The 27,021-nt window shown below is 38.6% G+C and overlaps 1 protein-coding gene across 3 annotated transcripts in view; it reads right to left on the bottom strand.

Annotated features, from left to right (window-relative positions):
- The window catches only part of Ssbp2 (single stranded DNA binding protein 2), a 263,562-nt gene that overhangs the window by 46,931 nt on the left and 189,610 nt on the right, over positions 1–27,021 (bottom strand). For all 3 annotated transcript variants that reach the window (XM_059276410.1, XM_059276409.1, XM_059276412.1), the window contains one exon: positions 9,099–9,158. In XM_059276410.1, the coding sequence (XP_059132393.1) occupies positions 9,099–9,158 (60 nt within the window). The remainder of the gene's footprint in view (positions 1–9,098; positions 9,159–27,021) is intronic.

The raw sequence follows: 27,021 nt of genomic DNA on the forward strand, positions 1-27,021 counted from the left end.
TGGGAACAGGGGCTGTCGCTGACCCTTTTACAGGTTCTGGGACTGTACTCCTCATACTGGGTCACCTTGCCCAGCCTAATACATGGGGAGGTGCTTAGTCTTATTGAAACTTGATATGACATGCTTTGTTGATATGCATGGGAGGCCTGCCCTTTCCTAAACAGAAACGGAGGAGGAGTGGACTGAGGGATGGGTGGAGCGACTAGGAGGATTGGAGGGAGGAGAGACTGCGGCCAGGATGTAAAATAAATAAATAAAAATTTAAAAATGCAGTGAATCAAAATCCAGGCAGAATACTTTGCCTTATTATGTGTCTCTAAAGTTTTGCAACTATTAGACACTGGAGAGTTTCTGTATTCTTATAAAGGATGCTTTGTCCAGAAAACAAACAAACAAAGAAAGCACATAATTTAGTTTTGATTTTACAGGAGTTCACAGGTGAGAGACCTTGGAATTTTAGAGAGACTTGGAATATTTTATACTTGGATATTTTTGAGAAACTCTGGACATTTTCTAGAAACTTTGAACTTTAAAAAAGACTTTGGATGTTTTAAAGAGACTGTATTTTTGAAGTGTTTGAATTTTGAAAGGCTGTGGGACTTTAAAAAGTTGAAATGTTTTATATTGTAAAAGGAATGTTAACATGCCATCTTGAAGGTTCTAGTTGAATAGTCATGTGTTTTTGTGCCAACTTCACAAGAGCTCAATTGTACTGGCTACTTTTATGTCAAACTAGAGTTATTTGGGAAGGTAGATCCTTAGCTGAGAATAGGTCTCCATCAGACTGGTCTGTAGGCATGTATTGTGCATTTTCTTGATTGATATGCGTGGGCCCAGTTTCCTGTATGTGGCTCCAGCCCTGGACTGGTAGTCCTAGGTGCTATAAGAAAGCAGACTCAGCAAGCTACGAGGAGGAAACTATTACACAGCACTCTTTCACAGTTCCTACTTCCACTCCTGCCTTGAGTTCCTACCCTGACTTCCCAAGTGGTGGACTGTGATCTGGAAGTCAGATGGAATAAACACTTTCCTGAAGTTGTTGCATGTCATGTGTTTTAATCACAGGAAAAGAAACCCCAACTAAGACAACCATGAATAGCCATAAATAGCAACGCAATCCTTAGTAGAAAGAACATAAGTGGAGGCAGCTATATAGACAAAGACAGAATGACTTTGGGATATGGAAAGGCAAAGCAATGTAACAGAACACAGGACCTAGAAATCAAACGATGCTAACAGACACCTAAATTTTAATGAATGGCCCAATATTCACAGTTTATAAAGAACTACAAAAATTAAACCACACAAAGAAAACTTTGGCTATCAACAAATGGGCTAATGAAATCAATAGTTCTTGAAAGAAAGAAAGAAAGAAAGAAAGAAAGAAACAAACAAACAAACACACACACACACAATTGGCTAGTAAATATTTTTTAAAGAGTTCAAAAATCCCTAGTCATCAGAGGAAGCAATTTAAAACTACTTTGAGACACCATCTCACCCTAGTCAGAATGGCTATCATCAAGGAATCCAACAAAAAACTCATGGTGCGGTTCTAATGAAAGAAGCTTTATACATTCCGGCGGAGCAACACTACCACATCCGTGTGTAGGGTTCCCCAAAAGTTAAAACTATAACTACTGTATGGCTCAGCTACACCAACCCCAGGCACATGCCTAGAGGAATCCATGTCCTATTGCAGAGATGCTTGCTTATCTGCATTTATTATTATTCTATTCACAACAGCAAGGAAATAGAACCATTGTAGATGTCCACCAACAGAGGAATGGATAAAGAAAATGTGGTACATAGTGGAGTATTACTCAGCTATAACAAAAAGAGAAATCGTGGACTTTGCAAGGAAATGGATAGACTTGGAAAGTACACTATTTTTTTTTTAAGATTTATTTATTTATTACATATACAGCATGTATGACTGCAGGCCAGAAGAGGGCACCAGATCTCATTACAGATGGTTGTGAGCCACCATGTGGTTGCTGGGAATTGAACTCAGGACCTTTGGAAGAGCAGTCAGTGCTCTTAACCTCTGAGCCATCTCTCCAGCCGGAAAGTACACTATTAACTGAGGTGGCTCAGACTCAAGCAGAAAAAAGCATGTCCTGTCTCATGTGTGAATCATGGACTGTAATATATGTGCATGTACACATGTGATGTGATGTAGCATGTGTTTGTGTAAACATGGGTCGGGCCCAACACGCAGTAGGAAGGAGATGAAAGAGGGTAAAACAGGTGATAAGAAAATGGAGGTGGGCAAATGCACACACAGGACAGGAAAGGGGCAAAGGGCCTGGGGTGAGGAGGCTGGGGGGTGGGGGAGGACCAGGGCAGATTACTGGGATAGAGAGTTTACTCACACACTTGGTTAAAAAAATGACTTAAGAGCCAGGCGGTAGTGTCACATGCCTTTAATCCCAGCACTTGGGAGGCAGAGGCAAGGCAGATCTTTGTGGGTTCAAGGCCAGCCTGGGCTACAGAGTGAGTTCCAGGAAAAACACAAAGCTACACAAAGAAACCCTGTCTCGAAAAACGAAAAACAAAAGCTCTCTCTGCGTCTCTCTCTCTGTGCACTCCTCTGTCTGTGTTTCCTCTCCGACAGGCTTGGCTGGCGCTCTCTCTCTCTCTCTCTCTCTCTCTCTCTCTCTCTCTCTCTCTCTCTCTCTCTCTTCTCCTAATAAAGCTCTAAAAGGCAAAGAAAAAGAAAAGAAAAAAATGACTTAAGAGATCTAATGATGCTAATTTAAATATCAAAACTAAAAGTTAAAATGGATTTTCAATAGTTGAGTCACTGATCTATGACTTCACTGAAATGGTGCCCATATCTATAAACCTCAACAAGCATCTGTTCAAGTATCTTTTTCTGAGGTGGATTTTGTATAGACTATTACATTTCTAACCAGTGTGTCACAGTGCACTCTTACAAATGCATCTAAGATAAAATGACTAGGACACAAAGGAACATGATGTGTCTGAAACACACATTGTACCAGAAATGTCAATACAACCATGACTTGATCTGGGAAGCCCAGGCTGGATCCACAGTGTAAGCTTTTCTTGGGTTGGGAAGAGAATGTAATTTTTGTTTTGTTTTGTTTTCAAACATATTGCACTTTTTTTTTCTTCCTCTGTCTTACAAGAGGAGAAATAATTTGGGGGAACACATATATACCAATATAACTCAAATTCAAAATCATAAGGAAATAATACTTTTAGTTGGACTTCAAATAATCATTTCAAACCATGAATACTGTAATTGCCATGAAGTAAGGGGTTCTATGATCGAAAGTGGCCTTCTCAACTGTCCAAGGAGGCAGCTCTGTCTGTTCTGCCATCAGCCTTACACGGAGCAGGTGCACTGGGTTTCTGTGTAAGGTCAGATATTGAGACTTTCCACAGTTGCAGCAGCGTGGCGCATGTTACCTACTCGGTAGAATGCATTCCTCTCAATGGATCTGGAAACATCTTACATCTCATTCTGACAGCACTAAATAAAAGCCAAACTTCATATGTAAAAAGTTTAACAAGGATTTAAAGAATACCTGCAAAGGATGCATGAATCAGTGCTTCCTCTCAGTAAGAAAGCATGCTATGAAGAGTGTGCAGTCTGTTTGAAATGTAAGCAACTTGGGTAGACGGTGCTATAGCAAAATTTCAAATTTTAAGTGAATGTCTACATTTTTGCTTTCTGAGACAAAAGCTCACTATGCAGCCCAGGCTGACCTTGCACTCATGGCAACCCTCTTGCCTCTGCCTCTCAAGAGATGGGATTACCACTGTCTGAACATCTCTTGCTTTGCTTCAAATGTCAGCTGATTTTTTTTTCTTATCTGAAAAGTTCTTGCAGGCTGCAAGAATATTAAAGATTCAGATTAATCACAGGAAAAGAAACCCCAACTAAGACAACCATGAATAGCAACGCAATCCTAAGTAGAGAGAACGTTAAGTGGAGGGAGCTATATTGACAAACACAGAATAACACAGGGATAACTTTGACTGGCCAAGGGTCTGTCAAAAGGCAAGCCATTTATCATGAATATTTGGTGCTATCCAGTTTCTACTATGAAATTCTTGCGTGCCCAAATATTTCCAGACCTGCTGAACTCCTAGGTTACTAACTAACTCCCCCACTGAGCTTAGGAGATAAGCTGGCTGGAGACACATAGCTTTGTTCTTGTGCAAATGAAGCTCAGGCCATCTCCTCACCTTGAGGCCTAGTGGCTTTCCACAGCAACTGACTGAAAACAAAAAAGGTTTTTACATATCAAGGTGGAAGGTAGGGTGGAGGAACATTCCTGAGGAGGCAGAGAACTGTGTGCTGTGCCTAGGGAAAGAAAGGGCAGGCATTTTCTGTAGAAAGGGACAGAACAGAAGAGTGAGAGAGAAGAGAGGAAGACAGAGCAAGCAGATCTCGGGTAGAGTTTTCTGAGAGCCAGGAGTAGAGAGTAGCAGAGATGGAGAAAGGATACAGAGGACCAAGATGAGGCTGAAAGCATAGGAGTTTAGTCATTAGCAGGACTATGAAGTAGGGAACCAGACGAAACTGAAGCTATGGGGACATGATCTCATCCCAGAGAAATAAAGTAGATGGATACAGAGCTTGATGCATCTAGGTTTATTCTTGTCCTGAATGCCCAACGGAGCTATAGCTGTATTGATAGAATTTTGTCTTAGGGGAATAAAATTAATACACATAACACACACTGCATAGTGTATGTAGATTTTTTGCCTCAGATATTCTACTCTGGACTTAGCTAATCCCCGGGCCCCTGGGTATTCCATAAAAAATCATTAAGTCTTTTTAGGATTAACTTATCCTTAGTGTCCATTCTGTCTTCTTCCCATTACAGGAATAATGCATTAAATATTTAAGGTTAATCTTATTCAAAATATAACATTTTCATTCCTTTATCTATACAGTTAGTGTTTTCTCTAACTACAGGTAAAGAACCTGCTCAACGGGAACTGTAGACACACTGAAATTTTCAAATAGCAAAATCATTCATAATCCTACCACTCAGAAATAAAGTATATGGTCCTTAGTCTTCTTTTCCACAATGTGAGTATATGTGATGGGAACAATGAGCTCATACAATGACATGGCTGCGATGATGCATTTTCTTACATTTGTTAATACATTCGCAGTAGCACTTGAGTAGATTTTACTCCACAGGTTATTTTTAACATACATATACAATTTCACTATTTGCATCATACTTTAACTGCTCATCTATATTTGACAGTTATTCCTGAAGATCTGGATACTATGTTCAAATGTTTGTAGAGAATCAAATTTAACCTTGGCATATAAAATGGACAATAGGGTGCACTCCATGTACTCTCAACTCACATATCTATTTTAAGAATGGTGAGAATTAAAGGCAATAAGACATAGACAATAGCTTATTCTTTTCTTTTGTTTTGTTTTGTTTTTTGTTTTTCAAGACAGGGTTTCTCTGTGTAGCTTTGGAGCCTGTCCTGGAACTTTCTTTGTAGACCAGGCTGGCCTTGAACTCACATAGATCCACCTGCCTCTGCCTCCCGAGTGTGTGTGTGGGCTGGAGAGATGGCTCAGAGGTTAAGAGCACTGGCGGTTCTTCCAGAGGTCCTGAGTTCAATTCCCAGCAACCACATGGTGGCTCACAACCATCTACAATGAGATCTGGTGCCCTATTCTGGCCTGCAGACAGAACACTCACTGTATACTAAATAAATAAATCTTTAAAAAAAAAAAAAAAAAGTGTGTGTGTGCTACCACCGCCCAGCAACAATAGCTTACTCTTCACTTGACCATGAACAGTTTATATGTTGTTTGGATTGCATAATAGTGTTGGATAATTGCTGTGGACTTTTATGTTCAGGCAGTTTATACATGAGAAATACAAAGAGCTACTTCACTTAAGGTTATGGATGTTTCAACAACTGAAGAGGGCACCTTCTGAGAGGAATCAATTCCAGCATAAAATTGTGAGCCACGTGTATTTTGTGGTATAATTTTTGCTCCATGAATCTCTTCATACACATTTATTCTCTACTCTATTGTATACTTTTGCTATCTGACTCTTACCATTTTAGATATGGCTGCCCATTTCTGTATTTTCAACACAGTGGCTCTATAACATATTCCAAATACCCAGTCCTATCAATAAATAGCATAGCAAATAGTATAAGCTGTTGTAGAGTTAATACAGAACCATAAAAATATTTCAGAAAAACTAAAATATGTAACCTAATAATTAGTAAATATAAATTGTAAAGGTCCTGTTCGTTAAAGAGTACTTTTCACATATTCCAAATGACCAGCCAAGGCCACTGAAAAGGGATGCTTCACTTTCTGTTTCTACTTTGTATACTCTACTAACAAGAAAAAAAGTTTCATTATATTATAATCAACTTAAATAAAGCATAAATATAAAATGTTAATATATTTGCTCAATAGACGTCATTACAATTAGAAACAAAAATGCCAATTCTGTTTTAATTAACAAATAGTTTAGCTGAAAAGCATCTGTCTGAACAGGTTATGCACTTAAATATATTAAACACATCCAAAACAACATTATTTGAACTATTAATGTGATTATTTCAAAAATAGTGTAAATGAAAATTAACCTAAGTTTAGGTAATGGATGTCTGAGTTAACATAATTCAGTGGAAGGCTGAGGCAGGAGGCTGGAGAGGAGCTACTCGTAAAGAATGTAATGTTCAAAATGCATCAACTGAAATACTGTCAAGTTCTAGAGGAAAACACCCTTACAGTAAGATCTGTTACTTTCAATTTCTGATTACTTCTTTACAAAAACAGTCATTACTTGATTGTTTTCAAGAACTTTCCAACACCAGACTCCACCTTAACCTGAGCACTCAGGAGGATGAGGCAGGAGGATCAAGATTTTGAGGTCAACCTGGGCTATTTAGTGAAATTCTGCCAAAAACAAAAATTTAAACGATCTATGTAAATATAGGTTGTTTCAATTTGTATTGTATTTTGTTAATTTTTTATAGATTATGAGAGTTAACACAGTATCTTGTGTGTGTGCATTCATACTGTCTGTGCATATGTGTACGCATGTTATCACATGTGAGTACATGTGTGTGAATGCACATGTATGTTGAGGACAGAGATGGATGCCAGATGTCTTTTGATTGCTCTGCACTTTAATTACCGAGGCATGGTCTTTCACAGAATGTAGAGCTAGCCAACTGGAGTCAACAGTCTAGCTAGCTAGCTTCTCTTGAAGATGCCCTCATCTCTACTTACAATTTCCACAATGTCAGAACCACTAATCAAATCCAGCTTTTAGACAGGTTCTGGGATTCACCCACAGTCCTTGTGCGTGCCCCACGGTCCTCGTGCATGCCCCACGGTTCCCGTGAATGCCCCACAGTCCTTGCGCGTGCCCCATAGTGTCATATACATGACACTGGAATGGCTTCACATGACTAGAATTCTAGTAATTACATCATGTTCTCATCATCACACAGGATAAAGGTATTTTAGTAATATATTTATGCTGGAATATCAGTTTCCTAATTCAGGTTTTCAGGATTCTCCTAGATCTATGCAAAATACAATGCTAGGGATGGTTTAAATACCATGAAGACTCCAACAGAAGGTATAAGGTTTCATCCTTAAAAAATGAAAATTAAAAGGTTCATGCCCTATGTAAGTGTCTGTTGATACACCCAGCTTCATCCACACAGAAAAACAAGGAAGGTTCCTACACGGTGACATCTATGTACCTCTTTACTGCCTCATGGCCTGTTCTCTGACCCAAGAAACAAATGCACATTCAGTCTGCAAGTGACACATGAGGACTGCTAAGCCCAAATCAGGGACAAGCTAGTGCTGGCTTTTCTGCTTCCTTCCCCAGGAGGAGAACCTGGGGGCTGGCACTTCCTGCTGCATCCCACACAGAGAATGCCAACAATCTGGGGCACTTCAAAGATTTAGATAGCATCATTTCTCTTCTCCCCTCCTCTCCTCTCCCCTCCCCTCCCCTGTCGAGCTCCCCTCCCTCCCTCCCTCTCTTCCTTTATTTTCGTGTTTTTAAGACAGAGTCTCTCTACACAGCTCTGGATGCCATGGAACTCAGTACGTAGACCAGGCTGGCCTCAAACTCACAGAAATCTGTCTGTCTCTGCCTCCCTAGTGCTGGAATTAAAGATGTGCACTATCAATGCCAAGCTCAGCAAAATTTCAATAACAATTTGGATAAGAAAATCAAACTTTTGTTACTACAAGTGATTAATAAGTGCAACTTCCTTGTTCCATTTTTGATAGCAAAAATACAGAAATTAAAAAGCAAAGAGTGGAAAAGAGAACTTAAAATGATTTTATTTTATTTTGGGATAAAACTGAACAAATGACACACTGTTAAGCATCAAATTTCTTCTTTTACTACATTCAAGTCTGCACATCATCCACATCATAAAACTAAACTATAAACTCTTTACAAATAAAAAAGTGCATTATTCTTTTTAGTAAATAAGAACTTATAATGTTGATTAAAAACCACATAAAAATGAAACATTTAGAAACTTAAAACTCTTGAAATAAAAAACTGGAAGATCACATACACACACACACACACACACACACACACACACACACACACAAAAAAAAACCTGTAAGATTTATTGTTAAATATTTAGACATGCCATTATATCAAGGCACAATGTATATGAATTTTATACCATAGAAAATAAATCAAAGTATGCTATAGAAAATTTCACTGAAAGGATGATCAACATTTAGCAAAATGAGCTCCAGAAGTCAGCACACCATTTTCTGGAAATACATAGGTAGTATATATATACTACAGGGTTCCAAGGCACGCATACTGTGACTCCTCCAATCTATAAAGGATGTAAACAGTCACGGATGAAGCATGGGGATATACGTGTTTCTGTGTTCCAAGAACACTTCCTAGAAAGTCAGTCAACACAGAGGCTGCCTATGCAACCTTCAAGTAGATTACACGTTATCAGAGTAGCAGTAAGTGGGGATAACAGATGGTGTTGTTATATTCCGGTATTTCCAAGATCTTCTTGGAAAAATTTAAGTAGCACATACATCTTACCTGATTAGGTATCCTCAGTGGGGGTCTTGGGCCTCCAGGGTACCGAGGGGACATAAAAGGCTATTGGAAACAAACAAACAAACAAACCACAAATCAGGACAATATAAAACACAAATCTAAAAACAAACTATTTGAAAAATTCAGAATTAATACAAATTATACATCAATTCATTTTCCTATGTGGCTATTTTCAGCAGAATAAAACCTTCCAAGGAAAAGTGTCATCCTGCTTTTTATTTTGTAGAATATCTGGAAATTTTCCAAAGGAAATATGAAACCATGAAAGATGATTAACTACACGATTCAAAATATAAATTTCTAAAGTAAGGATATCAAAGACAAAATAAAGAACCCATAACTATTTGAAGAGGAGGCTTGATGGTTACTGCAGTATACAAGATAGGTTCTGAATGTATACTTTTGAATATATTATAAATCTTTATTATCAATTTTCAATAAAAATTTAAAGTCAAATTTCATTCCTTCATGGCTGTTCTCTATAAGATTGCAAAGAACTTTGTTTTCTAAGAGTCGTCTACGGTCAAAAATACTTCGTTGGCTTTTTCCCATTGTGAGTTTGTTATTAACTATAAACTTTAAAGGTAAAACTCCTTTCCATATTTTGATTATAGTATATTTTGAACTATATACATTTAAACAAAGGGGAAATTGTCTTCTTTTAAAAGCCATGCTATTTATGTTGTTGGAGGAAACACAGATTCCTCTAAGTTGGGTTAAATCCTTCAGTAGGAAACTGAGTATCTGGGAGTGTCTTTGCAGCCAATGCCTACAGGGAAGTGTCCAATATTTGACTTCTTAGACTTGGGTGTTCATTTCTAGAGGTCATTAAATTATTCAAAATTTCTATTTTATTATACTTTTAATCACTAGCAAAGTAATTATAATTTTTCTGATTTATATATTAATACTATTTCTTAAATATAAGATCCTTTACATATAAAATAAGCAAGTGCTTATTTCTAATGGGCTGCATATTAATTAAAATATCAAGAATAGTTTAATGTATACTGAGAGTCAATTAAATAGATAGCAAGTATATCAAGTTCACAACATTTTACATTATTGAACCCTGCATTTATACCTTTTATAAATCAGAAATCAGGTCTGCAGCAATAACTCTCGAGAAATCTCTGCCATGCAGATCTGTTTCTATAGTCCATTTTTCCATCTAAGAAGCCAACAAATGAAGTTTACGATGAATAGGTGGCTTGCTTTGCTCTTTGCACTCCTGTGTGTCACTGTGCTCCCAGAAGACTGGGCAGAAGTGGAGGATTGTGCAGGTAATAGAGTTACCTCCAGCTGCTAGACCTTAAGTAGACTTTCCTATGTTAACAAAAATGATTATAAAAAGGTTTAGCTTTCATGGATGTACCAGAGTCCGCTCTCCTCTTCACTGGAGAAGTTATTCTAAGTGACTTGATAAGTAACTCCATACTACCAGCTAGAAGCTTACTCCAATATCCAGGCTCTGTTCTTTTCTAAATTATCCAATTTTACTTACACAATTACAATTGTCAATTCTGGATTCACTTCTAAATTTACTAATTAGGTACTATATTATTAGTTTTATAATAGTTGCCTTTCTTTACAAAGTGATATTTCATGATATAAGTCATAAATTCAAGTTATAATATCAGTTTACTGAAATATGGAGAAATAAATGTAACCTACTAATAATTCCTACCTACGATAAAATCAGTTGGGAATGGAGTAAAGGTAAAAAAAAAATGTGAAAAGTATCACTAAATACCAAATGCTAGGATAAATAACTGTTCAATACCTTATTTGAAATATAGCACTTGGGAATGATATGATCACCCAATGTGGAAAGATGCCACAGTATTAATTTCATGGAATATTTGACCTCTAGCCTGAATTATGAATCAGTCTATTTGAATGAGATTATCTGTACCTTTCTACCTGTCTTACAGAAGTTACCTGAGGCTGTTGGGAGAGAACATCACTATGTAGTGACTAGGGACGTATAGGTCCTTGGAAGACAATATTGAGAGATACAGACTCTGGTGTAGACAGCTTATTTCCTCATGTGCCTTCCTCCAAAATATCACTTTGCATTTTGGTAAAGGCAGGAAGGACAGGAGACAGGGAGAGAGGAGAGGAAAGGAGACCGAGAGGGAGTCACAAACTAAGTATCTTCACAAAGCACACATGACAGGAAGTCTAGCTCATTTTGATTTTTAGAAACATTTCTATCTAAGTCACAAAGAATGCTTTGGTGAAAGTTTTCTTTAAAATTAGTGTTGATATAAATTCTAACTATTCAGACCAATCCTAACAGCCACCTAAGTCTTAACTGTCCAATGAGTTAGCTTAGCAAACACAGCATTAGAGGACCAGACTGTCTGCAATGGATCAGCTGAGCGAATTCTATGCTGGCATCTGTACTTCACCATTAGGAAGGCAACTTAAATTAAGCTACGGTAAAATACTGATCTAGGCCAGAGATTATCCACTAGTAATGTGAGTTACACGTGTTCACAGACATGTTGGTACTCTCTGCATTCCTAATTTAGGACAAACATGTTCTTCAAAGACTTCTTAACCCTGAAAATGAGCTTATTCTTTATATCTGAGGCAGTTTGTTTTGTTTAATTTTGGTTTTTGATTAAGTAGGGCATCAAATCCCTGGGAAAAGTTATTTATAATGTATGTGAAAAAAATCTGTGAGTCTAGAGCTTGGATGCTAGTATTTGCTTCATAACTAATTAGTAGGGTAGCCTTGAGCTGTAAGCTCTGGGGGCTGTAGTTTTCTTAACCTTAAAATGAAGAAGTTGGGACAGATAATTTTTAAAATTCTTTACTAAACAAGGGATCCATGATTCTGGGATAAGTCCTTTCTACTTTGCCTTTAAATACAAAGACTAGTATACTTCGCAGCTGTGGACATTTGAGTCGTGTACGAGTGGGGAGGGGTGGGGAAATGCTTCTAAGACACAAGCCGTCTTTATCAAACAGTCGGAGAAAATGACCACATGTTCTAGAGTCAAAGAAGAGCATGGTTAAGGAAGAAATACAGTGACAAACAATGGTGCTCACTGTCATGAGGCATTAAAGGTCAATGGGGGGGGGGCACAACAGAAGTGCCGACTAATCTGAGAATGTGGTGATGGGGTCCCTCATTTGACAAGTCACTCACAGGGCACAGGTTTAGGTGGCTGGATTTGCCAGTGAACAAAGCAGATAAAGCTTACTGTTCTCTCCCTGGGATTCTTCAAGGTTCACCATGTTATTATTAATCTAAGATAGAATTTTCTGGAAAAATGCTCTATGCATCAGTCCTCTAATTTGGAACAAATTGAATGTTCTCTTCACCAAATGTCAAGTACCAATGAAAGCTCAAAGAGAATAATACTTTACTCTGTGTCTTCCCTGGAAGCCGTATTGCATCATCCTTACTTGATCAAAATGCAGCTCTAAGTGACTGCAAATCTAGATGAGGTGTCCAGTTTCCCAACTGGTCCACCTGTATAACACACGATCATCAGGCTCACAAAGTTCTTTCTGCATGTCCCCATTATCAACATGTGCTTTGGGTGTTTGTGTTGCACAGAATTCCTGTGATGAAACGGGGATCTCCAGCGCAAAGCTTTTTGAAGAGTGGCCTGTGGGGCATCTTTCTGGGGTTGGGGTGGAGCTGTCCTGAAGAGTCTGCTGTCTTAAGGAAGAGGCAGAGAAAGATGACTGCCCCATTGTGAGCAAATGACTGCCCACTAAGAAGGAACTGAACACAAGGCTGCTTGGATTTTTAGGTTTTTTGTGGGTGTTTTATTTTTGAGACAGAATCTCACAGCTCAGAGTAGCCTCAAACTTGCTGTGGAGCTGAGGATGACTTTGAATTTAGGATTCTCTGGCCTCCATCTCCTGAGATGGGATGTAGGTGTACCACCATGCCAGGCTAACTGGGTGCTAGAAGATGGCGCCTACTTCATGAAAACATATGACAAAACACTCTACTAACTGAGCTATGTCCTCAGCCCAGCTCCTTCATTTTGACTATTCTTAGCATCAGGACTATGAGGATAAGTCTGTCGCTCAAATCACCTAATCTACAGTATTTTTGTTATAGAAGCCCAAATTGACGACACCTAAAAGAAATGGGATAAAGAAAAGTAGGAAGACTAGAGATATATATTACAAAATCATTGTGTGACGACAAAACAGAAAGAAGGCTGACAATACCTAACAGGAACACCAGCTCACTGCCGCCAAACGGTCTTTCAGGAAATAAAATTATGTCACTTAGGATCATAATGTATTTAAGAATAAATGTCATTAAGTTTTAGTGTATTACTATTTTCTATTCTCCCAAGAATTATTTAGAATTTTTAAACTGCTTTTCTAAAGGGAAGATTATCATTTATTCCTTATCCTTTCTGTTACATTTATAATAAAATATGACCTAAATAATCTTGTGTGTGTGTATATATATATATATATATATATATATATATATATATATATATACATACACACACACACACACACACACTTTTTGATACATTTTAAACTAGGTTTTCCTTTTTAGAATTCATTAAATCAACCTTTTTATATGTGAAAGAAAACCAAAGATCAAATTTCTTAATTGCCATTTTAGTTTTCCTACCTCTGACTCTACTACCAGGACGGGGATAGCACGTATGCATGCTTCATTCTGAGGACCAACCAACACAAACCAACTGCTTGACTTAGCATTTCTTCACAGGCCCTAGCAACTGTGTGACCATTCACTTAATGTGGCCTTCCTTCCCCCAGCCACCACTCAACCATGAAAAGCTGAAAAGGCAGCAGTATTTCCAGTAAGCAAGTTAATTTGCATATAAACCACTAATTAGCATGTGGTCTTGGTTCATCAGACAAAAAGAAACGCCATAATTGAAATAAAAGAATTTAACAAGCTCTTCCTCTTTTTCTTTAAACATTTTGAGTAGAGTTTTGATGATATATAAACTTTGGGCATGTTTATTTTGTTTTTTAAGATAAATGCTGACAGAAAAAAGAACACAGGAGGAGAGTGTGGTAAATGCACATGGTGTGATTAGAAGAGTGTTATCATTATAATAAAACTGCTCATTAAAACATGGTAATTTATGAGTTCTCCAGGAAAGAAAGGCAAGTGCCTCTGAGGAAGGAGGTACAGAAGAAGCTGTGGCAAACATCTGGCTGATTCCTCACAGTATCCAGTAACTGAGTCATGAACAGTGTTAATGGAGGACTCGGAACTACCTGAGGATGTGACAAAGCTTGGCTGTTTGGTCTAAAATCTCACCTGGTCAATGTACTTGTCCTGTTAAAAATACATAGTACCAACTGATATTGTAAAGAATGGAACACACCACAGGAAGAGTGTATCTGGTTTAGTGAGAAGATACTTGCAAAGTACGTCCAGATGGAAAAAAAAAACTGAGTTTGCTTAGATAAGATAAATTACTACCTTCTAAAGCGCCCAGTAAGAACTAGAACTAAGAGATATCCTAGAGTTATAATGACACTATCCACATTAACTATACACAGAAAGGTTACAATTTAGGTCAACTAAACAAAGACCTTTTGTTTTCTACTACTGTTTCTGGGTTTTTGCAATTAGTCCTGGGGTGCCAGGTTTTAAAATAATGACCAGTCATAAGAAAACTAACAATTCTGAACAGCAGCTTGTCTCATCCAGTGCCTCACCTATAAACGGGATCCTAACATTTTCACAGTAAAACACTGTATTGTAATTCATGTTACTTTCTGTGCAGGTGTGCATTTGTTTATTTGTGTGGGTGCATGTATGTGGAAGCCAATGAATGAATGACCTTGGATGTTCCACAGAAGCTGCCCAATTTTCTTCAGCAAGGGTCTCTCACTGGACTGGAACTCACCACATAGACAAGTCTGAAGCAAGCCCCAAGGTTCCAGCTGCCTCCACTTCCCCAGTGTCGGGACAGAGTGTGTACATTGCACTCAGCTGTTTTTCACATGGGTTCGGGGCATTGAACTCACTGAACTGAACCATCTCCCTACCCCCGAAACATATTTCAAAAGCTTGTAAGTCTTAAGTCTCATCTTAGAAACCTGTTTTCAGAATACATTGGACTCAACATTTCAGTATCAACGTAAAATATTTTATCTTCTTAAAATACAGTATTTAGCATAAAAGACACATAAGAAAAGGGTTATTTTTTAAAATGTAGTTGATATACTACAACATTTAGACAAAAATGTGAGGTGCAAAATGAAACACGCTCTGGCAAAATATGAATTGTGTTCAATAACTTCACTGATTAGATAAGGGTTAAATGTCTCTATGTCTCGGTCCCGAGGGGCCATTACTCAGCCTAGTTAACTCTTTTCTCTAGTTTGGCCAATGTATGTATTAAGCAGAGCCTGAGTCCAGCATAATTCTATGACATGATTATTCTAGAAGCTATAAAACATACTTTTAGAAAATAAAAAATGTCAGGATACAATTATTCATAGTGCTAGCAATACATCCAAAATATATTCACTACTAGGTTTAACCAAAGGACAAATATTCTTTTAAAAACAAAATGCTATTTTTGTTACTATATATCTGTTTTGCTAATTAAAGTCTCTTCATATGATCTTCTCTACGTAAATTTCTACTCTGTAGTTTACTTGCAAATAAATTCTTATTAAACTTAAGTATGTTAACTCTTTTGAAGTTATATGTTACCAATAATAAATACTATTATGGAATATTACTTTGAAAATCATTAATGTAGTGTGAATTCCTTATTTTATCTTAGTTACAGTTTATATACAGATGTTTACATATCTTTATAATTCCATGAGATGCTTGAATTTTCTATAGAAAAGTAATGGTGCATAAGTTACATACAAATGAATCTGCAGACCTTTTACAATTTAGTCATCTTAATTTGTTTGGTTTCTTTTCTGTTTTTCATGAACGTCTCCATCAGACACCACTGACACCCCAGTGAATGAGACACTCTTGATTAACACATTTTAATTCTAACTAGTACTAAACTAATTTAGCTCACAAATGACATACTTGTGCTAGCATATTCTGCTGATCAGCATAAGTATGTAGTTTATCTTCCATGCATCTTAGATATTCGATCATCATCAACACTTAATTAAAATAACTGTAAAGTAATAACAGATCTAGTTTCTTTGATGTGTTTTTGGCAAGCTAATCCCACAGAGCAGTCACAAGCGGGATGATTATTTATGGATTTATTCTAAACATCAAAATTGGTCACTTACATTATAGGCCTTTTCAAGAAGATGAGAGTGCTTCTCGAGCTTTTACTACCACGCAATTGCTACATGGAGGTGTGTAGCACACACTTCCGGATTGTGAATGAGCACCATGCTGTCTGCTGGTCTAACAGTATAAATAATTGAATGACATTCTGTAAAGATTAGTAATTCACTTAAGTCGATTTATATCCATAAGTACACACACACACACACACACACACACACACACACACACACACACACATGCTTGTTTTTGTGTATAGTACTAAGGTAACAACAGACCAATCACCTTCAATAAATGTCTGATTATGAAAATAAATAACCGAGATTGAGAGCTTAGGGTAGAGTACAGGGTGACTCAATATAAAAGCTAAAGTTTTCAAGTGAATGGCTGGAGCTAGAAACAACTGTCCTAAGTGAGATAGCCCAGACCTCAGACCCCAAAGACAAGTTTTGCATGTGTTCTCTTCTAAGTGGACTTTAACTTTCAAGCTTTAGGTATGTTCTGTGGTATGTTCTGTATGTTAAATGTGTTGCTCTGATTGGTTAATAAATAAAATACTGATTGGCCAGTAGCCAGGCAGGAAGTATAGGTGGGACAAGGAGAGAGGAGAATTCTGGGAAGTGGAAGGCTGAGGCAGAGAGACACTGTCAGCTGCCACCATGACAAGCAAATGTAAGGTACCGGTAAGCCACAAGCCACATGGCAACTTATAGGTAATAGAAATGGGTTAATTTAAGATATAAGAACAGTTAGCAAGAAGCCTGCCACGGCCATACAGTTTGTAAGCAATATAAGTCTCTGTGTGTTTACTTGATCGGGTCTGAGCAGCTGCAGGACTGGCAGGTGAGAGAGATTTGTCCTGACCGTGGGCCAGGCAGGACTGGAGAAAACTCCAGCTACAGGTGCATGTTTCAATCTGAATAAAAACAGAGGGCAGATAGCTAGTGAGGGAGCAGGGGGAGGAGGGGATCTCCCTCGGAAGGGAAAATAGAATATAGTGTTATAAAGAGATAAGGGGGAAATGGAATGAAATGATTAAATGGGGAAAGGGGTAAAAGGGCAGGGTAAAGGAAGGGATATGGGGAGGGACAACTAAAGCCTTTTGAAAAGCCATATGGAAACCCATTACTATAGAAAATTCCCCAAATAGATACACAGATGGAAGGAATTGAAATGGGATCACCATGGACTGGGGAGACAATGCCACAGTTAGACTTTTTATTCCACCAAGTCACACCTCCGGTGTCAGGAAAGGGCCCTTTCTTGTTGAACTGTTGGCCAAAAGGAGCCCATTGACCCTCCCAACATCACAGGCTGTTAGCAAGGCTGTTGGTTACTCTCCATAAACTGATGAAAGGCCCTACTGCTGAAGACACAGCTCCCTTACATCATCAAACATGGAGAAATTGAGCTGGTGCCAACTGGAAAAAACTCCCTGCTCTGCCTAGACTAGTATTCACGGTGCCAGAAGGTACTCTGTATGCTATCGGAGAAGAAAAGTACTCACCAAGGCACCAGCTACAAACCGTGCAACCTACAACAGTGACCTACTTGCAAGGTACTGGTGTCACAGTGGCACATATGTTTTGGAAGTGACCACTTCCTGATTGGATTTAAAATGCACTTAATGAGATGGAACTTGTACGTGATACCACTAAAATGACTAAAACCTAAGACAAGATGGGTCATGGGCCTACGGAAAAACCTAATACTATTATTCTCCTAAAGGAACATTGCCATGCAATAATCCCTAATGAACATTACTATACACACAGAAGAGAGCATTGCTCAAGCCTCATCAGGAAAGCTTCCTGCAGTTGATGAAAATTAACAATGAGGTCCACAACTGAAGAATGTGCAGAGAATGAGAGCCTTTGGAACACTCAGTCCTTCATTGGATGTCTTCATCAAACCCCTCACCTCAAGGCTTGGGGAATTATGCAGAGAGGAGGCAGAAAGATTTTATGACCCAGAGCTGGTGAACGACTCCAAGGAAACAGCATCTTTCGATAGGACTGATGCACACATGAACTCAGAAACTGTAAGAGCACACACAACACCTGCACAAGTTTAAACCAGACAAAAGTCCAGCATGTCTGAAAAGGGGAGTGGATACAACGTCCTACCTCTAACCAAGAATTGCTTTTCAAATTGATACCTGCTAGGAAAGGGAAAATCCATTTCCACCAATGGAACGACACTATAGATACCTAAATCACACTCTACGGCAGGCCACATGCCTGGGAGTACTCAGGCAATGTAAAATCAACTCCATATTTGTTTGGATTTTTGTGTGCTTTTCCATTTATTTATTTATTTATTTATTTATTTATTTATTTATTTATTTATTTATTTATTTATTTATTTATTTTGGGGTTTTTTGCCTATTGATTTTCTTTCTCTCTCTTGGTTTTTTTCTTTTCTTTTTTATTTTGTGCATATGTTTTGATTTTGCTTTTTTGTTGACTTGCTGTTTTGCCTAGTTTTTGTTTTGAGACATCAGGGGAGTGAATGAACATGAAGAGGGTGGGTAGGGAGGATCTGGGAGGAAGAGTTGGGGAGACTAACAGTAATGATAAAAATATATTGTATAAATTCTTTAAAAAGTCAACATTAAAGCAATACTTCTAACTTTTCCTTAAAGAATACAAATGCATTCCTTTTTTGTATTGTATGAGAAATATTTTCATGTAAAGTTGTTCTAGGTGAGGGTATTGAAGATATATACTTTACCTTATTCAGCTATCATTGCTGAAATAACTTAAATAACTTAAAATGCTGTATTTTGTTATCTTTCTGGTGTCTTGATATCTTGTGACATTTCTATTGACTTAGCAGTAGTCCTTTGAACTGTCCATGCAGACAGATTAATATATTTGTTTAAGAAACTGACCTAGATAGAGCTTAGGGGTGGAGTGCTTGCCTAGCATGTCTGAGGCTGTGAGTTCCACTCCCAGAACCACAAATGAAACAAAACACACGAGATAAATATGGTGGTGCACACCTGTAATTCCAGCAGTCTGCTGGCTGAGGCAGGGGTTTATGCTACTTTCAGGTCAGCCTGGGTTATATGGCATTTTAGAGGCCAGATTAGGCAACGTAGTGAAATCCTGTTTCACATAAAGAGTATAGTGAGGACTACAGATACAGCTCACTGGAGATTCTCTTAGCTACCATGTAGGAAGCTTTGAGCTCACTCCCTAACAATCAAGAGGAGGAGGAGGAGGAGGGAGGAAGGGAAAGAGGAGGAGGGAAGGGGGGGAGGGAGGAAGGGAGGGAGGGAGGGAGGGAGGGAGGGAGGGAGGGAAGAAAGAAAGAAGTACAAGTGTCAAGGAAGAAGCAAGAGCTTGTTTGGGATTTCAGGAGAAGTGTGTTGTGATAAATCTATACCACTTTCATGGATTTCTAGATTAAAGTTGCAAGTAGTTTGATTTTGCATAAAGTGGGGAGGAGATGGAGATGCAGAGACTGCTCAGCAGGTGCTGAGCTGTACTGAGGAGAAGGGAAAGCATGTCTGGGGTTGTAGAGCAGACTTCAGGTTACAGCACACAGGTGCCACAAAAGCCCACGACAGCATCAGAACTCTTTCACCATGAGAAATGACAAATATCTGACATAGGTATGTTACCCTAATTTGAAATACAAATTACCTTATATCAATATATTATATTAATAAATTTAATATATTAATATAATATATAATAATATAAGGTACCATATTGATAGATTATCTTATATTAGTAGAAATATAAATTATTATCTTATAAAATAAATATAATCAGTATTTATATGTCAGTTTTAAAAAGTAAAAAAGATGTTAGCATGTACACTCATGAATTACACTAGTCTCACTCATATAGTAAATGCTGGAAATTTGAGAAATGAGAGAGAGAGAGAAAGAAAGAGACCCAGGATCTGTGTCACAACCCGCAACAGCAGCTCTAAGTTGGCAGAGGAAAGAGGCTGCTGCAGGTTCAAGCACAAGCCACACATTTAACCCTATCTTGAGAAAGAAAAGGAGAGTGTGGGCACCACGGGGCACAACACATACTGCCATTGGCTCTCTCAAGCAGTGTCTCTCCAACTACAGTTTGTAAAATTCTGTCAAAAACAAAACAGCACCATCAGAAAAATAAGAGTTCTAGTCCCTACCTGTTGATCCCTTGACCTTTAGGAAACCATACTGGTCTCCGATGGCCAGGAGAACCATCAGGCCCTCACTTGGATAAACAAGTGGATTTCTCACAAACCGGAAGACACAGACTCAACAGGTGACAGGCCGTCCTTTGCTCCCTGTCCACACAGAAACTGCTGCAGGGCTTTCAGCTTTCTGAATTGTAGGTTTTAAAAAGCTCATTTAGTTACTCAAGCTGAGAAGTTTTAATTTTTTCCATAGCTGAGACCAGAAAAGCTGTCACCAGGACTGCAGGAGAGCGCTATCCAAGTCAGCGGTCACCGGGCACCTCTCCATGTTTAGCTGCTTTTATTTTTGCACTATGGAAGGACGTGCTCCATTTGCAATGCTCAGACTCTCTGCTCTTTAACATTCAAAATTACATTTTTAGGAAATTTAATTTTTACTGTTTGAACTTTGATAAATAAGCAGTATCCCCTCAATCCCACCATACAAATCTGATGCCTTTAACTCTGGGAAATACTATTTCTACTATCTGAATTTTAAAGCTGTGTGTGTGTGAGTGTGTGTGTGTGTGTGTGTGTGTGTGTGTGTGTCTGCAGACAATATTAGATGTTATATTTTATTGTTAATTATACTTGATATTTAAAGTACCCTACTCAACAAAAGCAAGGAACAATACAATGAACTTCTGGTTCATTGAGATTTACGTGACATCTACATACAACTTCTGGAGAGTGGGAAAGGGGTATCTCTAGAATTACAATACTTCCAAAGACTCACTTCTGAAGCATCATCAGGAAAAGAGGAAAGGCAGATCACAGAAAGGAAGGGCAATAGCAGGATCAGTGAGCAGAACAAGAGCAGAGAAGGTGTGACAAGGCACACGGACGGTTTAAACCGTTTAACTGCATGTGGGTCCAAGTCAGGAAGACTCAGCAGTGGCAGAGCACATGGCACAGATGAAGCATCTTCGCAGAAGTCAAGTACATAGACATTTACCTCCCAAAAGCATTTAACCCAGAGCTTGTAGAAAATACTTCCTTTTCTTTCTTTTTAGTTGCAAGAGCTGGGGCAAGTCACTATTTTTCTCACATGAGTCTTTTTTCTTTAAAGTATTGCCAATATTGTTTTGCTCTGAGTCTCCACTCAGCTGGTTTATGTCATTGATATGGAGCCTTTTCTAGTCAGTAAGAACACTGAAGAAACAAGAAAGTTCCTACTATTTTCTTTCTTCCTTTTCCTTCCCCTTCCCTCCTTCCTTCTTTTCTCTGTTGCTATTACTATGTCAGAGCATTAGGTCAGCTTGCTACAGTGCAGTTTGGTTAAAAATTGAATCTTGGGAAAACAGATCCTACCATGGAGACATCACTACACTGCCACTAGATGGCAAGGCAGCTTTCCCATCTCTGCCCTGGTCCTGAAAAGGGACGACAGTCCCGTGGCAATGCGTCTTCTAGCACAACAGCATTCTAATCAACTTAGACAGAAAATATGGATGAACACCTCATCCTCAAACTAAATTACTTAGTACACTCATTTCAACACAGATTTATAACCTTAATCGCACCAAAACGTTTCTTTTCCAACCTAACATCAATACATTATTAGTTTTTAACAGTTTCTGTTAAGGACACTAAGATTTAGTGACTACAGGATAATAAATGTATCAAGATACAAAATAAAGCAAAATATAATACACAGCAAAACGGAACAAATCTATAGACTGGTGTACATTCAAATCAAGTATTTACAAGTATTTCCCACGTTAGCTATAGTCTCAGGTATGATGTATGTTAGTACCTATTAAAAGACCGCATCATGCTTTTCAATAAAAGATGTGTCCAGTTACTAGAGTGATACATAAGGTTCAGTTCCCATCTTGGAAGTTTTCTGTTGTAAGGAGCAGGAAGAGGAAAATTATGACACTCCTTCACACCCCAAAAATGAGAAATGGCTTTCACTTAAATATTCTATAAATTATCGTAATTCATGGGAGAATCTTTGTAACAATCCACAAATTACTGAATCTTACAAAGCAACAGACAGAACTGATAATCCAGCTTTCTTAAAACATAAAGAATGTTTACTTTTATTTTATGAAGACTATTTTTTTTTTTTTTCCGAGACAGGGTTTCTCTGTGTAGCTTTGCGCCTTTCCTGGATCTCACTCTGTAGACCAGGCTGGCCTCGAACTCACAGAGATCCGCCTGCCTCTGCCTCCCGAGTGCTGGGATTAAAGGCGTGCGCCACCACCGCCCGGCTATTTTATGAAGACTATTTATGATATTGACCACTATACATAAATTAGAACATCTAAAATGGACTAAGGAAATACTGCTGCCTATTTCAATAAAGCTGCAGGTAGTAAGAACCTTTGCCAACGTTTTGAATGAATGTGTGTGTGTATATATACACACACACACACACACACACACACAACACACACACACACATATATATATGTAGACATACAACAGGTCGATATCATTTCTAGTTAAAGTTCCTTAGCATACCCTGAAGCTGTTGGATTAGGCCACATGAGATTACTGACGCATTACTGTATTTTTTTTCTACTAAAACTGAACTCCAGACTCCTGCACAGCCCCATGGCCTTTCCTCTGGTCAAGTCAGTCGATGTCTTGGTTTAAGAATGTGGCTCTAAAGTCATCTAACAGTTCTACAGCGGGTGTCACTCAGGAGTTACTGGGTTCCTATACCAATCACTCCTCTAACAGACTCCAGGCAAGTAAGTGTGTCTACTTTAGATGGCCTTCCTTTACTAAACTGATGCTGACTTTTGCATGTCCAAGTAATCTCACTAATTTCACTTAACTGGTCTCTTACTAAAGTAACAGAAGTTCCTATTTAAATAAAAACAAAATTCAAATGGTGCAGTGGCTTGAATCAGAAGTCTTTCCTGTGGGCTCACAGGTTTTCATGTCTTATACCTGGAGGGGGTTCTGTTTGGGGAGGTTATGGGACCTTTAGGAGGTCAGCCAGGCGGACAGAGATGGGTTGCTAGACTTTGGGGCTACATAAAGCCCATGGCCACATCCAGTCACTTTCTTATTCCTGGTCCACTAAGATGTGAACAAACACATAGCAAGATCCGACTACCAAGGACTGGCCACCACAGCCATCAAGCTTCCTTCTCGCAGAGCTAGCCTGGTCCCTCTCACACTGTAATCTCACCACTAAGTTCCCTCTGCCAGGTACTCTGTCAAAATGACAGGAACGAAACTAATACTGTGGGAACAAAGTCTCAAATAAAGGCAATAATCGAAAGGCTGTTTTCCTTAATGGACATATTAAATGACTGGAATATTAATCACAAGTTATTGATTTTTGAATTAAAGGCAGTTGCAGTTGTTTTGAATTCATAAGTTTAGAATCTGTAGTAATGACACTTGCTAAGGTGTAAGTTATACCTGGGGGTGCTTGTTCATCAGTGTAAATGGGAAGAAAAGAAATACATTTATCTATTAAGAGAACTGTTTTCAATGTAATTTTTACAGTCTGATTATAGAATGAGTACAGCTCAAAACTACTTACACTTGAACCGCGTAGGCTAATATAAAATTTATAAAATTATTAATTTTATTTATTTAGTACTAATACTTTAATCTCTTCATGGGTGACTTCCATTCCAGCTGTGCCCAAATAAGCTTCGCATTTCCTCCCTGAGAATATGAAGTACTCTCACACTCTACCTAACTGTAAAATGCAAGAGAAGGGAACAGCCTTTGGCATCCAGTTGCCCCAAGCAAGGTGAGGGCAGAAAGCTTAGTGCTCCTGAGTGCGAGGAATTCCCTGCTATCTGCGAGCCTGATCTTCCGGAACCCTCTGGAGCCAGTCACCAGGAGAGCCACACAGCCTGTCCTTCTGAAGCTGCTTGCAATGTCACTTTCCCAGAAGGAACTCTGTAGTAGCTGTGCTGAACTCTGAAATGATTCCCTTTTCTAAATTTTCTAGATGTGAACCATTCTCAGAGGAAAACGTCTAGGGATTCAGGAGTAGAAACTGGTGTTTTGCTGTCAGGTAGAATTCTTTGGGGCTTCTGACTATTACCATGCTACTATTCATAAATAGCATGTGTTATGCCTAGGCTTGCATGGAAGTACAGTCTAAACACTGCAGAAAACCAAGACTGACTGGCTTAGGAAACACGTCAGCCGATCTCATCACCGTATCACTAAAAGATGGCAGCTTTTTAGCATTATATTGAGTTTTTCAATCTTTGATGCAGGGGAAGGGGCTTGGTCCTGCCTCAACTGAATGTACCAGGCTTTGCTGACTCCTCATAGGAGGCCTTACCCTTTAGGAGGAGGGGATGGGGGGATGAGTGGGGGCGCGCTGGGAGGAAGCCGGAGGAGTTTAGGATCATTTTTAAATACTGAGTATATACAAATGTTGAATAGGTAGGAAAAGTTCTTGAGGTAAGTTGAAACAGCTTTCCTGGGTAAACAGAAACAATGTAAATGTATCTGAATTTTTCCATCTCATATTTTTCTTTACATTGATAAAAGCATTACAATCATTCAGAGATCCAAAATAGGAACTGCAGTATTTTCCTTGATTCTTGCAACTTTTTCTTTTATGCGTAATTATGGCAATCAACTAAAGTTTTTCAAACATCATTATCAACTGTTTCTTTCTTTCTTTCTAACCCTACTGTCCCAGATCTCATCAGAAAGACCTTTTCGGAGCTCTATCTCCTAAACAGCTTCTTCTTCTAGACTTATTCTTCTCAACTCAGCTCTAGCTGACACTAGTTGAAATGGTTTTTCTCTTCCAAGATGCAAACGTGAAGAGGTTCCTCCTGACAGCTCAGTACAGTCTTTAAGATCAGGCTCAAGCTCTGGACTGCCTTCCAGGCTCTCTCTCAGGTTTCACTGCCATCTAGCCCCTTTAACTAGTCAGGCTGCCAACTCTGTTGAAATACTTGGTTTCTATTTCTTTCCCCTCGGGGTTTCTTCCATGAATTCTCTTTCCTCCCTTGTTCTTCTCTCTGTCTGCTTCCTTTACCTAACTCCTCATTCATCTTAAGATATTAATATGGATTACAGCTTCCATTTTGACAATACTTTCCCAAGACTGAGCATGTTGATCTGCTTTGCCACAAGAAAGCATTCTACCCATTTAATGTGCCTATTTTCAAAATTTCCATACTTACACCATTTTTTCTCAAGTCACCATTCTCTGGACTTTTTGATGTCAGGGATTTTATAAACATGTTTATCAGAGATGCCCAAACAAAGTCTGAACCAATTGCAGCCTAGACAGAGTCTGAATCAATTACACATTGAGAAAGTCGCTGCCTTTCTCAAAGAGCTGATGGTTCCTAGAAGCATGCTAACCAGACTGAGCTCTTAACATGCCACTTCAGGCTCTTCTCAGCAGCCCAGAGCACATCTTTCCATTTTGCGTACAGGACCGTTCGCCTCACTCCTGCACTTTCTGTGTGTACCCTGGACACCTCGGTTGCTCTTCTGTTGCTGGCACACTGGCCAGTGGCCCTCTCTGAGACGCCATTCCTCTGATTGTTTTGCTGGGCAGTTTTTCTAGCCCTCGCTCATCTCTACTCTGGTAGATCTAACCACTCTGTCTTCTTGGCCATCACAGAACTTTCCACTTTACTTTGTTTGTTTGTTGGTTTGTTTGGTTAACACACAGAGTTTCAGGAAATTGTATACTGTATGTGCTTTATTTTCGATATCACAGCGTCTGGAATCTAGTGGCACCTGATCATGAACTGTATCAGAATAATTAAAAGGAAGTTAAAGTTATTTTGACTACTCTTAACAAGAAAACAGGTAAGAGGAGGGGCTAACTTTGCAAATGCAAAAATGAAAATGTATGGGTTTATCCATCTTGGCATAATGCTATAGTGCAAGAATTTGGCTTCCTCCCAACCAACCTTCTCTTTTTAACAATGCCATTTAGAGTGCTCCTAAACTGTCTAATAGATAAAACTCTCCGACTTTCTCCCTAACCCTAACCCACCTTTGGCAAGAGAACTAAGAGTGTAAAGCAAAACCAAAATGAGCAGGAAATATGTCATGGATAACAACTTCCAAGGGTAACTTCAACAGCAGAAATTCAGACTGCTTTGACTGGAGTTCCAGCCCTGCCACTGTCCTGAACATCATTTATCTGTTAATGTTTTGGTATTCCATCTGCACAGTAAGAATCATGGCAGTCCGTATGTCACACTTTTGAGTGCTGAAGGAATTGGAATCTATGTAAATCATGTAGACTACACTAAAGCACAGTACACAGAAAACAATTATTATGTGTTTGTTATTATTATCATTGTCTTAAGTGGTGATTATTTAATAATCTAGAGTTATACTCAGTTCCTAGAGTATAAAAAGGGGCTTGAAGATAGAATGTGGCTTTAATATGACTTTTAAATATTACATATGACTCAAGTAATAATAAAGAGCAGCTAGGCAAATAAATATGCCATAAAAGTACAGGGTTTGTACTAGGCTGTAATTGAGATCCTTTAA

The sequence above is a fragment of the Peromyscus eremicus genome, chromosome 11 (assembly GCF_949786415.1).
Source record: "Peromyscus eremicus chromosome 11, PerEre_H2_v1, whole genome shotgun sequence".
Classification (NCBI taxonomy): domain Eukaryota; kingdom Metazoa; phylum Chordata; class Mammalia; order Rodentia; family Cricetidae; genus Peromyscus; species Peromyscus eremicus.